The sequence below is a fragment of the Bemisia tabaci genome, chromosome 2, assembly GCF_918797505.1.
Source record: "Bemisia tabaci chromosome 2, PGI_BMITA_v3".
In the NCBI taxonomy this organism is placed as follows: Eukaryota; Metazoa; Arthropoda; class Insecta; order Hemiptera; family Aleyrodidae; genus Bemisia; species Bemisia tabaci.
The window spans coordinates 78416718-78430939 of NC_092794.1; the positions used below are offsets into that span (position 1 = coordinate 78416718).

Below are 14222 nucleotides of genomic sequence, written 5' to 3' on the forward strand. Positions count from 1 at the left end.
GCTGTTTCATGGGATTTGTCCCAGGGAATAATTCTATTTATGAAGTCAGGAAAAATTTGGAGTGAATCATTATTGTTTCCTAGAACCAAGTATAGTCCTTGCACCCTTAGAGCCAATTGAAAGAAGAAGTGAAAGCGAATTATACAGTATTTTGTTGGTTACTCCACTGTTCGTGTTTGTTTAGTTAAAATAATGTGTCCAACTGTTAAACGTGTTCAAATATTACTTTAATCCCAGTTAAACACGCAATTTTTACCCATGTATCTTCCCGCGCAAACTTGTCGCAGGACCGTTTGAGCCCCATTACGTTGAGATAGTAATTGGGAAAAATCCTAGAAGTTTCATTCCTGTGATTTGAACTTGGGAAAAATCCCATGAAAACGTCCCGTCGAGACAAGGCCTTAGAGGTAGGTGTTGGTGTTTGGTATCTGCACACAATGGCAGCACAGCATCGTTGTCGTTCTCAGTTTATCCTCCATGGCTAGGTATTAGAAGTCAGCAGCACAGATGCTTGCCAAAGGAATGTTATCAACTGCCAACTTATCCGTTAAGAGCTCTACATGATTAGCTTCTTCGGGAGATGACAGACTATGACATTAATAGAATGTATGAAAGGAACTGAACCTTCATGTGTAATATCATCATCACCACAAATGCAGGACAATAAGCCTAATAGTTTTACATCTACCTACCCATTTAAGACATTGTTTTTACTTCTAAATAAATCTGCTGCTAATCACCTTTGCAAGGTTTATGCCATTGCGGGTACCGGACGCCACATCTATCGTGGGGTTTACTAATTTTTGATTTATCTGTATTTCTGACAGGTTAACAACGGGGGGTACCGTTTGGGTCTAAATAGTTAACGTCTAAAAATTTACAGTCTAACCTTTTCAAGTCTAAAAGGTTTACGTCTAAAGTGTTAGCGTCTAATTGTTAGACGTCTAACGACCACCAGGTCTAATTGTTTTGCGTCTAAAAAAGGGTCGTCTAATTATTTAACATCTAATAATTGTTGGGAATGTCGCATTAAATCTTACGTCTAATTAGTTTACGTCTAATTAATTTTTCAGGTCTAATTAGTTTGGGTCTAAATGGTTTACGTCTAAAACGTTTAAGTCTAATTTGTTTACGTATAAATCTAATCGGCGGAGAAAAAACCCAGGCAGCCGTTTTCGTTGCCGGTCATCTGGATGACGTAAGAGAATCCTCTAGCCTTGGCGCGGCGTTTGAATTTATTACGTGGTGCTTCCCCAATAATTTTCTGACTGTTTATTTAGTTTCCTGTGCTCGCTCAACATGGAAACTGATTATTTTAATGTCATTTATTTATTTTTCCTTCTCTCTTTTTCTACCTATTCAATTAATTTGTTTTGAAGCTTTCCTTAGGTACCGGCAAACTACAAAGTAAGGACTGAGACATCATAACTCTTGTTTTCCACATTTTTGCCTGTCCTATAAAATTGAAGGCAAACTATCCGAGTGTTATTGTAATATTTATTATTCATTATGAACGTCAACTATAATAAGTTCTCGGTTCTTCCAAATGGTGCATCATCTGCAAAATTCCATGAACTTTGTTCGCGTGAAATTTTACGCACGAAATTTTATGAAATTTGTTTAAAATTGTAGGGATGCATTCAGGAGGCCAGGAAACAGTGATTCTCGAATTTAAAATATTTCAATCCAAGCTTAAAACATTCACGCATTCAAATTCTTTCGTTTGGTTGGGTGGGAGGGGGGGTTAGGTTGGGGCTACCTATAGCACCTCATAAGGGCAGCATAATACTGCCGGATCAACAGGAAGACCGCAGCTGAAACGATTTCCGGACTTCTAAAGGATTAATTATTAATTCCCAAAAACACATACATTTAAAATTATGTGAAATTTATTCCAGCCTTTTGACATTTCATGAAATGCCACTTTCCATCTCTAATCATCAGCAGTTTTCTTTGTCAGAGTGTTAGACTCATCGATTCTAGGTCTGTTGTCTAATAAAGTTGAAGGCGAAGTTTAAATGTGCGATATTACGAACAGGGAAAGGATTACCAGCATTCCAGAGCCAGACTCGTTAACCTGTTAACTCGACACTGATTTCATCTACTCCTCTGATCAAACCATGAAAAAAAACTAATAATGTTCGCTCAACCACTAACTATGTGCTATATTCGTGCCATAAAGCGCGATATTCCCCCAATTCGGCAGCATGCATGAGCACCTTCTCTGGGTAAAACTCGTTAACCGGCTCCTTTAACCAGGGTTTTTGCCTATCCGGCAAAATTGAAGGCTAACTATGAGTGTTTTTTTTTTTTTTTGGACCGACTCCTCTTCTCCAAGTTGATTGCCTATCCTATGGCAATGAAGGCAAACTATAAGCGACCTACGATACTTTTTAAAGGAAAAGCATCGCTGGTGGAGCGTTCCTGCCTCGGATTCGGACTTTCACCAAGGTTTCCTGGTGCGGCCTTGGAAAATCTGACTCGGCCTTGTGCAGAGACGAGGGTATTCGCACCATTACATGTGGGAGGGGGAGGGGGCGTAAAGATATGTCGACGGTGAGACTACCAGGGAGTCTTTAACGTCGCAAACCAAGATACGTGCTCTGGTAGTTCCACCGTCGATGTGCGATTTTCCACGGAATATATGCAAGCCTCATGGCAGTCCGTACATCACATGAAAGTTGCGTTCAAGTCAAAACAGTCTGAAACTTTCCTGGAAATGATGCGATTAAACGCACTGTATTACGGAAAAGAAAGCATTATTTTAATTTTGATGCTTCTCCTGCGAGGAAATCGATCTCCATGCCTTGTCAACCTAGCATTAGCACATAGAAACATCACGGTTTCCGCCTCCTTGCCATTTTTTTTATTTGGGGTGTTTATGAAAATTTGTAATTTATTGGGGAAGTTCCTACGTCTAAACCACCAACTTGCCTCTTCCCTCAAAACTTTTTAGGGGAGTTCCAAAGAGGAACTCCCCTAAGCACGGAAGAAGCACGGAAGAGGCAACTTTTTCAAATCCGAACCTCTAGGGCTACCTCCTTTAAAAAAAAGAGAAGAAAAATGTTATTTCAAGTCGTAGGTGAAAAGGTTTAAACTTTCATCAAAATGACGACCTTCTAAGTAAACGTCTTAAATTGCGGAAATGTAACATATGTCCGTGGTTGTTTGCCACAAAACTAGGGCTGTTTAAAACGAAAAGAACGATCCCAGCTTTAGCTTTCCTAATTGGTCATTTTGGTTCAAAATGGAAAACAAAGTTCAGTAAATTCTGCAAATTCACCATGAAATTTTTTAGCGCAGCCTAGGGAAATTTTTTGTTCTGCTGAGTCTAAAGTTCATGATCTAAGTAAATAAAAGGGGGGGAGGGTTGGTTCAAATGACTTTTTATTTTTTTAAGACTTCTTGTCCTTACTGTAGACCCTAAACGAGAACTTAATTCTAGGGAAAGAAAGTTTTAACAAGTTGTTCATAACCTTTTTTTTACTGTCAGAACTCACTGTATGACTTAATATTGATGAAAAATTCAAAGAACAACCCCATCAAAAGTTGCGTCTCCCTTGGATTTAGCATTTTTTGTATGGTCCACGGTAAAGACAAAAAAAATTAATTAGTTAAATTAATTTATCAACAGCTAGGTTAAGCATGAACATTTACAACCCTATATTTTCCTGATCACCGCGGTGATCTTTTCTCGGAACCATCATCCGTCATAGCCGCAAAAATCATACAAATCGACCAAGTAGAGAGTAAAATTCAAGCGATATCGTTTACTTGTTTCCCTTTGATACCTACTAAATAAAAATGAAAAATGAAAATAAAAAATAAAAAATGGGAGCGGAAAAAACAAGAAACGCGTTCTTGCAGTTGATTCGTTGTTCCGGAATCCGGAACCCTCTTCCCAACGCTGCCTCAAGCACCTACTCCATAGCAAACTCGGCACAGCTCTGATGCACGTCGCGTCGTTCCGATAATTGGATAACTAAAGTCCTCGAGGCGAGCTACATGGCAACAACTCGCAAGATTTCCGGCTGCTCTCCTTTCCGGATCTTGAAGCGCGTGGTTCAAATTCACGTAGGAGTCGAGTCTACGAGGCGCCGCGCCGTGCTGTTGGAAGTCATTATTAATACCTACACGTTGTTTGTTTGTTATACAAAGACTATTATACATTAAGAAAAATGCACAGTATATGTTTCAAAAATCTTAAGGTAAAACTGCCTAAAATTCGATGCTAGGAACGTCTGCTCTTTTCCGAAAATTTTACGGCGCTCCCCGGAGAACTGGTCTGGAAGGATCAGGCTAATTTTATAAGAATGTTACCCACAATAAATTCAAATATGAGCGTTATCTCCTGCAACTCTTACATTTTGAACCGAGAAAAATTAAGATACCACATGCATCGCAGTCTCTCCCAGCCAGCGGGTCGTTGTATACCAATTTTGGGGGAAAAGCTCCCCATACACAAAAGGGCACCCGCTCATACCACGGCTGCAGTTTTAAAAGCCTTGCAAGTTTAAATTTACATTAGGATTAGAGACTCTTTGAAATTTTAAAATTTCAGAAGAGGGGATCCTCCCTTTTCTCAACCCCATGACATCCTCCTCATGGGACCGCTGGCAGCATACTTTCCCAAAGGCATGCTATCCAATGCATGACTGTGTATACAACGCGTGAAAACTATCCGTAAAATTCGTCATAGGAAACTTCGAAATGTCACGTCTTCTTTTTCAAAATTATAAGGCTATATTGTTTTTATGCGTTTCATGCCATACAGAGTCCATTGCCAAAGTTTTAAAAATTTAATGAAATTTTCCTTCGAAAAGTTTCACGAAAAGCTGCGTTTATGCGCGGCTTGTAAACGCGATTATTCTTCGTGTCCAATTCATCGCTGACCGCTACCCATTCCAAGATCTATCCATGAAAAACTATATACTCTTGGTTTTATCTCGGTTGCCCAGAAGACAGCCATCCGTTTTGAATCGATTTGACGATTTTAACATAAACCAAGAGGGAAATAAAAGCATTGAATATACGTCTCTAACACATACTCAGGAACCAGGGATGCAAATTGACATTTCATTCTGCTGAGAGATGAAATGTTAAAGATTTTCCAGAGGCTGTGTCTGGAACTTGCGACACTTATCCGAGAAGTCAATAGGGAACTGTCCATTTCTTGGGATGGAGAGTCCATTCCAGAAGTTTTTTTTTTTTTTAAAAATTTCATAAAATTTCAATTTAGGAAGTTCCATGAAATTTTGCATCTCTGCCTGATAAATATGGAAGTAACAGGATGGTGCAATACTGCTGCCATATACCTTTATATTCTGAGGGGACATCAAATCCAGAAAAATCCAAAAATTATAATTGGAAAAAAAAATCTACCAGCGGATGCCTTGTTATTGAGCAGAATACGAGAGGCAGGCCCGTCCTGGGAAGATAAGGCACGGGTAGGGTGTACCTTATTTTTGAGTTTCGCGGAAATCAAGTATTTTCTATGTAGTCTCTAAATTAACCCCCTCAAAGGTAAAATTTTAAAAGAAATTTAACTCGTGCCTCAAAGGGCCTAAAGGGCCTAAATCGAAAATTCAAAAATTTTGGCAAGCGACATCAATAATGGTTAGGTGAGCCCTTTACGCGATCAAATGCGGTTAGTGTAAATGTAATTGGAAAAGTTTATGAAAAATTTAATGAAAGAAAATTGCCCTAAATGCGGGAAGTGCTCCAAGTGTTTGCACATGAATGTCAATGGCAGTGCGTGGAAAACCTCTGATCTGGTAATTCCAATATGGAATGAAAAATTTAGAATCCCTGTGATACATAGTGTCCATGTTTTCAAAAATGTTTAAATTTTTATGAGTGGAGCAGTAGCGTGGCGTGAATTGCGATGTATCGATTGTTATGCCATTTAAACCTATGGTAAAGAATCGATTATTAAGATCTCATGGAAAATGAAGAGGATAAAGCATTTTTAATTCTTCAGCGAAAACCTGAACGAGAATGCATCATAACCACCGTGAAGGATATTATTCTTGCAGCAGAGGAGAGCATATAGCATATAAAGATAGATAAAGCAATGTCGAATAACACGAATTTAGGGCAAATTTTCCTTCATCAAAATTTTCATCAACTTTTCCAATTACATTTACACTAACCGCATTTGATCGCGTAAAGGGCTTCCTATTCGACAACATCGCACATATCTTTTTAATTAGTCAAATACCAGTGGTTTTCGGTACCTACGGTGGGTGAGAATTTTCTGTTTTGATTATCAACGGGCACGTTGACAATAGCAGAAATTTATTTCCCGGAGATTTTCATGGCTGTTCTGTAGTTAAGGCAAAGTTTCCCCACTTACGCTCCTAATCGTATACAAACTATTTGTCACTCTTTTCATCACTTCCCTGTATGGCTCATATTTCCTCATCTATATTGAAAAAGTAAAATGCATTTTCATTATGGATAGAAAATGTGGATGTTTTTCCACCGGATATCCCCCTCCCACCCCACCGTACGCTCCTCTACGCCGCGCCGGTGCAATGCGGCAATGCGCAACCCTGCCCTGCGCGCGCGCTCAGCGGCCGGCCGCGGCGCGGCGCGCCGGCCCGTAGCCTCACATCATCATTGGGCCGTTTGTGACCTTACGCTTCAAGATACGCCAAAACCGACGAAATATCCGCCCGAAGTACCATAACCTGCATTTTCCTTACGAATTGATATGTCGCTTGCCAAAATTGTTGAATTTTGGATTTAGGCCCTTTGATCATGATAGAATGCAATAGTGTATTTTCAGAAAATACAACGCCGAGGGCCCGGGCATTTGGTCCATGGCCCGGGGTGCCAGCATTCCGAAACCCCTGGCTAGTTCGATCCTGATGAGCGGACATAGGAAGAGAAAGAGAGAGAGATACGGTGAGTAAAATATATCGCTATCTTGAAAATTTTTCGAGCCTATGAGTTACATTTCTGCGCCCTGGACATGATCACAAGACTTAATTTGATGAGATGAAGCTTGCAGCTCACAAGTTCCGACCAAGCTGTTTTAGAATGCGGTTTCGGGTGTCCAGCACCTAGCTGCTGGCGCCACAAATATTGATAAGGGGACTTCTCTTTCACAGAGGCCGCTCCCCAGAACGACTGGGCAGGCCCTGAGTATAATCTCAATCAGCAAAGCGATGCCACTTTTTCTGACAATTCATCATACAATGCGAAACTTTCGAGCTTCAGGGTGGCCCTCACAGGGCCTGGGTGCAGTGTTGGAATCCCAGCAAGTCTGGAAACTCCCAACCCCGTGTTAGGGGTTCTGCCCCCCCCCCCCCCTCGCTAAGTAAAAAGACGGTGAAACTCCCAAACCACGTGTCTCGGTTTGCGACGTTGCAGACTTCTTGTCGTGTTTTATTTTTTCAATGAAAAGCCATTTAACGGTTAATTTTTTAAAACTGCCATGATTTTTCTTCTCTGCGCGAAGAAAATTCTGTGGAAACTTCAATGAATGGTGTTGATTCGTTCACCTACATAAAAATAAAATTAGAGCAGAGATTTTTATACCTCGCGAACGAGATACGTGGGTTTGGGAGTTTTAACGTCGAAAAGTATATCGATGGTGAAACTCGTAGCATGTACCTCAGAAAAACCGATTTTTCAGGCGAGCTGCAAAAAACTGTCTCCGTTCCTCATTTTTTATGATTGGGGGAAAGGTACCTAATAATTCTTGAAGTTAGAAATGATAAGATGCTTTTCACCACGCCTTGACCACGGGCTCCCTTGATGAGGTAGAGGGGAGTCTTCACCGCTAAAGTCCGGGGTAACGCCAAACTTTTGTAATCATTCCATTTGAATCAGAAAGTACGGAAAATTTCGACCAGAGTGACACGACGAAATCCAAAACTGGCTCATCCAGTGATGGAAAATCTCGTGAAATTATTTTACGTAAAATTTCATGAAAGTCATTCGCGTGAATTTTCATAAAATTTTTTGAAGCTTTTGGGGATGCTTTCAGGAGGCCATGAAACGCCTGGCAATAGTGACTCTATTTTTGACTTTTTTTTCCCCCAAGCCTAGGAAATAATACACGCGTTGCAAATGTTTTCGTTTGGACTAGAGGAAAAAATTGCGATATAGGTATGGCGATTAAATCGCTACACATTGCAATTTTTTGTTCAATAAAATCGTGATCAATTTTCGTCGATAAAATCGAGATTAAATCGCCACGTATCGCGATTTTTGTTGCAATAGGTAATATCGCGATAAATTGCCGGGTGATAGAATCGCGATTTTATTGCAACAAGATCGAGGATAATCGCTCAGATGTTGATGATCTTCGCGATTTTATCGCCGACAAAATCGCAAGAAATCGCGATTTTTCCGTTGAAAAATGTTACTTGGGGGTTGGAGCTAGTGCCCCCCCCCCCCTTCGTGCGTAGTACCTCATTAGAGTACCGTATACTGCCGCGTCAGTAGGAAGGATATCTGAAACGCTTTTCGGACTTCCGAAAGTCTAATTCACGATTCCAAAAAATAATAACAAAAATCAAATCACGTGAAATTAATTCAAGCCTTCTGAAATTTCATTTTCCATCTCCGGGCCGGGCCCATCCTTGTCCGGTCAGGATTTCACACTAAAGGTGGTGGAAAACCAGTGGTTTATTTTTCAGAGTTTTTTCACACCATTCTTGCACTTAAATTTGACCTCTTGTAAATTTTGCAAAAAAAAAAAAAAAAAAAAAAAAAAAAAAAAAAATATTTAAAAAATTGTACATTTTAACAGTTTTATTAAGATTTTTAATTGAAATTTACAAGTTATTTAAGAGAGTTTATACAGTCCCTGTTACTAGGAAAGAGATACCTTCAAACAAAAGATTCTTGCACTTAAATTTGACCTCTTGTAAATTTTGAAAAAAAATCTCAAAAATTCTACATTTTAACAGTTTTTATTAAGTTTTTTAATTGAAATTTACAAGTGTTTTAAAAGAAATTTATACAGTCCCTGATATTAGGAAAGATACCTTCCAACAAGAGCTGTATTTCTGTTGCAGTGCATTATTACACTCCAGTAAACAGAGCGATTGGAATACCTAACCATTTGGGAATTTTATTAATACTTACCTAACGATAACTCTGCAAGCTCCTTTTCAACGAAAATATATTTACCTTCATTTCAAAACGAAACAAATCCAACTGCAAATAATTACGATTTAAAAAGCCCTCCTGTGGTAAATCATGGTCTTCAGTCTTGAATCAAGTTTTAAGTGGCACATCGACGGTGAAACTACCAGACCACGTCTTGGTTTGCGATGTTGTAGACTTCGCCTGTCGTACTTTAATCTTCAAATGGAAAACTACTCAACATCAATTCTTGAAAACGTTTGAAACATATGTTTTTTTCTTCTCTTTGCGAAGTAAACTCTAGGGAAATTTCAAGAAAAAATTGAAGGTACTGATTTGTTCTCCTTGAAAAAAATAAAATGGAAGCGGAGATTTTTAAACACTGCAAACGAGATACCTAGGTACCTACATGGTCTGGTAGTTTCACCGATATATAATAAGGCCATCGCTTTTGCATCATTGACTTTAAAAAATTACACTGAGGCTGTGATATCAATGAGAAGAAAATGGGACCCAAGAGACTGCCAGGTTATGTCGATTAGTCAAATAATAACAATGCCTTAAAAAATCCCACTATAGTCTCTTCAGTGACTATTTACGAAACGCATATTTCCTCTTTCTGAAAGAAGTATAAACTATGACTGACAGAGTTAAACCCAATGGCACATGAAAGGTGCCCTGAGCGAAGTGAAGTTTTATATTAGAGGAGAGGTACCTATGAGTGTTGTAAATCCGTAATATTTCTCTCCAGAATATTCACCAAATTTATTTGTTCCTCGAGTTGCCTTATCCGAAAAAAGCACAACAGGAGCGCGGCTAGATAGCAACAGATATGCAACAGATAGCAACAGATGTTATGATACGAATTCTGGAAGCAACATTGAAAGTTCTCAAATTTAATTGAAAATGAGAGGCTAGATTGAGCCATCATCATGGCCGGTCAGCTCGTACAACGGGCCGTTAGAAGTACCGCAACCGAAAGGCGGCTGAATCTGGAGATGTCAAATTCAAATAATAGATGTGAATACCGATGACGGGAAACTATAGCAGAAACTAGCAGCGGAGGGCTTGCCATCAAATATTGTCCATTCAAATAACGCGCCACACGAGGTACTCTCCTTCGTCATCACAATGGCCGCCGCTCTCTCTCCACCCGCCCTCTGTTACACGTAAACATGTAGACCCAATCAAATTAGACGTTAACTATTTAGACCTAAACTAATTAGACGTAAAATATTTAGACGTAAATCTTTTAGACCTAAACACATTAGACGGAAAAATTCCATCAGATTGGCAGGATAAATTGCTTGATATTTTTTTAGACCTAAAAATTTCGTTTCCTCGAGAGTAGAAACATTAGACGTTAAATATTTAGACGCTACTGCGTTAGATCAAAACGATTTAGATGAAAACAGTTTTAGACGCTATTAGTTTAGACGTGAACGATGGATTAGACGTTAACTATTTAGACCTAAACGGTACCCCCCGTTAACAACATGATGTAAACGTTTGGATTTTGATTGGTTTCAATTACAAGTTTACCGAGAAAATCCGTAGCTAGGCGGTAGATGATCAACAGAAACAAAAATGAGGGGCAATAGAAAGCCCTTATAGGACATGATCTCTTCCCACACAAAAAAAAAGAGAGAGAAAAAAAAGAACAAAGGCAGGATCATATCATACTTGTGAAAATGTATCTCAAAAACTACCTACTTATGAAACTCTGCTGATACGAACCTTAACTTACTTCTTTCAGGGTTTTGATTCCAGTATGAAGTAATGATGGTGATGAGTCTCCAGATAAATATCCTACTTCCTCAGATAATTCAAATCACTCTAACCAGGGGAAGTGCCAGTACACTCCAACCATTCAGAAACTGATCAGAGGAAATGGGCATTGTGGATGATACTAAAAATGCGAATGAAGTTAACATTACTTTAGAACTGATGGATGACCTCTCAAATAATATTTCATTTTACAATGGGTCTATTGTGCCCTGGTCCTTCGAATCAGTTTTCAATATATCTGTTTGCTCTCAGTGGGGGCCAGTTAATCATATGTTTTTCCAGTTAGCGAATACGTTTTTCTTTTTATCATACCTAGCTCCAAATGGAATGTATGGAATATTATACCTTAGGTGCACTTTACTGATTGGCTGCGCATTTTTTGCCTGGTGGGGCTGGGCTATTCTGTGCTCATTCGACGCTTTCATCTGGAATGCAAACTTTGTTGCCATCAACTTTATCCATGTTTGCGTACTCCTGTATCATTTAAGACCAATTAAATTCTCTAAAGAAATTGAAGAGGTGAGAAATTAAAGTAATTAATTCAATTTTTCTTTGTCTTATCCCCGGAGTTGTGAAGCAGCAACTGCAGATGGCACGAGGATCGCCCTCTTGTGCCATGCTTTGCATCATATCCATGACAGCGTTTTAAGTAATGCTGTGTAGGATTTTGCAGGATGTGAAGCTTGGTTCACTTACTGAGTGTGATCTGCTAATGAGGTCACAAAAGACCCTAACGGGTATAGAATCAATAAACAGGAAACTGGATCAATTTTCAGATAGATTATCAGTTAAGGGGTTATTATAATATCGACAGTGAAACTTCCTAAAACTATGTATCTCAGATTGCGACTTTGCAAACTTCCCACTACCTACACTTGATGTTTTAAATGGAAAACTACTCGATGTCACTTTGTTTAAACTTCTGTAATTTTTTTTCTCTGTGTTGAGAAAATTCTGTGAAAACTTCAAGGAATGATTTTAATTTGACCTTCTCTCAAAAAAGTAAAATGGGAGCAGAGATTTTTAAACACCGCAAACGAGATACGTGGCTTAGGAGTTTTACCGCCGATGTGTGTGTATTGTAATAATTCAGATTTTTAACTTGTCTTTTTCTAAAGAAATAATCTTCAAGTTGAATATAGCTTATCTTGGACTTTTCTTACTCTTTTATATTGCAAGTATTGAGAAGTAAAATAGCAATTAATGCCAATTAAAGCTGAAGCTGGTATTTTTTTAGTCCTCTGAATATGTGAATCGGAATGGAGGCTAACCCATGGAAACATACAATCTGCTGTTTTGATGGAAAGAAAGAGAAAAAATAAATTATTTCTGTTTGTCTTTCATACCTTTTTGCTAAATAATATCTTCTATGTTTTATTGTGTATCCATAGGTTTACCAAGCTCTCTTTCGACCCCTCAAAGTTAGCCGACATCAATTTAAGAAAGTTCTAGATTGCATGAAAATGATCCGACAGCTCAAGTATCAGGAAGTTTATGCTCAAGAAAAAGTCACAAAAGTTGACAGTCTCTCACTGGTGCTCTCTGGCAAGTAAGGAGACAACACAAATTCAGAATATTAACTTGTTTTGTTCAGAGACCAAATTTAGAAGATGCGCGCAAGCACGCGTGTTTTAGTCTAAGTGTCCGGCCTCAGTTGTTCTGTCTTTTTAAGCAACCCGCGTGTCCACCGCGAGAAGAGTGTATTTTCCGAAGGGAGGGGGGATCAATCTTTTGAGGTTATATTTGTGTTTACACTGTTGGAAGAATTGATTATTCAAAGGACTTCATGCCGCCAGAGGATTGCAATTAAAATCCCTCATGTAATGTCAGATATGAAAAAAGAGCTTGATGCAAAAACGGCTTTTTTCGCCCTCCCCTCTGGAAGTTCTTCAGACTTTGTCTATTGATTACTCATACTTGAGCGCTTCTTTTCCCAAATTTTCAGACCCCCAAAAAATTTTGGGGGGGGAGCTAGGGGGGGTGGAAGTCAAAACCTGTGAACCTCGATATCTCTTGAACAAAGAAAGATATCGAGGTCCGGTTTGGACGAAAAATCGTCTAAAATTGCATACTTTAAGATTCTAAAGGTCGAAATCCCGACATCACATTTTTAAGTTAACATATGTGCTTTTTTCCAGTTTTTAGGTCTAGAAAATTTCTTTTAAACGAAAAATTTACAAAGATCTCAATTTTTTATTTGAATTAAAACCAGTTTTTTAAATTGTTCGTCTTTTTCCGCATCCAACGAGTGGTCCATCAAGCTGGGGAACCAAACGGTTCCGGAGTTATGATCGATTGAAGTTCCCGCTCAACGCGCGCCGACCGATTTTCGCGCGCCAAAAAGTCGGATTTGACTGTTATTAGATCAGATTGAATGTTCAAACAGAGCAAAATGCTTTATTAGGGACTCTTGAAGGTAGCTGAGTTCAGAAATTACAGATACTTCCAAATAATTACGTTTTTAAAATTACAGCTCCGCAGCGCTATTTTAGAGGCCCACTGAGCGCCGACCGGCCGCTCAGTGGTCCTGTCTGAAGCTGCAATTTTAAAAACAAGAATTCAGTGACCCTCAAGAGTCCCTAATAAAGCATTTTGCTCAGTTTGAACATTCAATCTGATCTAATAACAGTCAAATCCGACTTTTTGGCGCGCGAAAATCGGTCGGCGCGCGTTGAGCGGGAACTTCAATCGATCATAACTCCGGAACCGTTTGGTTCCCCAGCTTGATGGACCACTCGTTGGATGCGAAAAAAGACGAACAATTTAAAAAACTGGTTTTGATTCAAATAAAAAATTGAGATCTTTGTAAATTTTTCGTTTAAAAGAAATTTTCTAGACCTAAAAACTGGAAATAAGCACATATGTTGACTTAAAAATGTGATGTCGGGATTTCGACCTTTAGAATCTTAAAGTATGCAATTTTAGACGATTTTTCGTCCAAACCGGACCTCGATATCTTTCTTTGTTCAAGAGATATCGAGGTTCACAGGTTTTGACTTCCACCCCCCCTAGCTCCCCCCCAAAATTTTTTGGGGGTCTGAAAATTTGGGAAAAGAAGCGCTCAAGTATGAGTAATCAATAGACAAAGTCTGAAGAACTTCCAGAGGGGGGGCGAAAAAAGCCGTTTTTGCATCAAGCTCCTTCCTTGAACGATGTGACAAGCTTGAACGACGATGGGTCAATCTCCGTGACTCACTGTGCGACAACATCGCCTTCTTGTCTACAAATTTTCAGTCCGTGACCCACTATGCGACAACATTGCCGTTTTTGCCACCAATTTTCATTCTGTGACCCACTGTGCGATTAAATTGCCGTCTTGGCCACCAATTTTC

The 14222-nt window shown here is 39.2% G+C and overlaps 1 protein-coding gene across 8 annotated transcripts in view; it reads left to right on the plus strand.

The window, feature by feature from the left end:
* The window catches only part of LOC109038534 (popeye domain-containing protein 1), an 89199-nt gene that overhangs the window by 710 nt on the left and 74267 nt on the right, over positions 1-14222 (plus strand). For 6 of the 8 annotated variants that reach the window (XR_002009601.2, XR_011899189.1, XR_011899190.1 and 3 more), the window contains exons 2-3: positions 10859-11409; positions 12282-12439. Coding sequence is in view for 4 of the 8 variants with exons in the window: in XM_019053614.2 (XP_018909159.1) it covers positions 10993-11409; positions 12282-12439 (575 nt within the window). In the remaining 4 variants the exon portion in view is untranslated. The remainder of the gene's footprint in view (positions 1-10858; positions 11410-12281; positions 12440-14222) is intronic. The other 2 variants (XM_019053615.2, XM_072296358.1) reach the window with 2 other exon arrangements.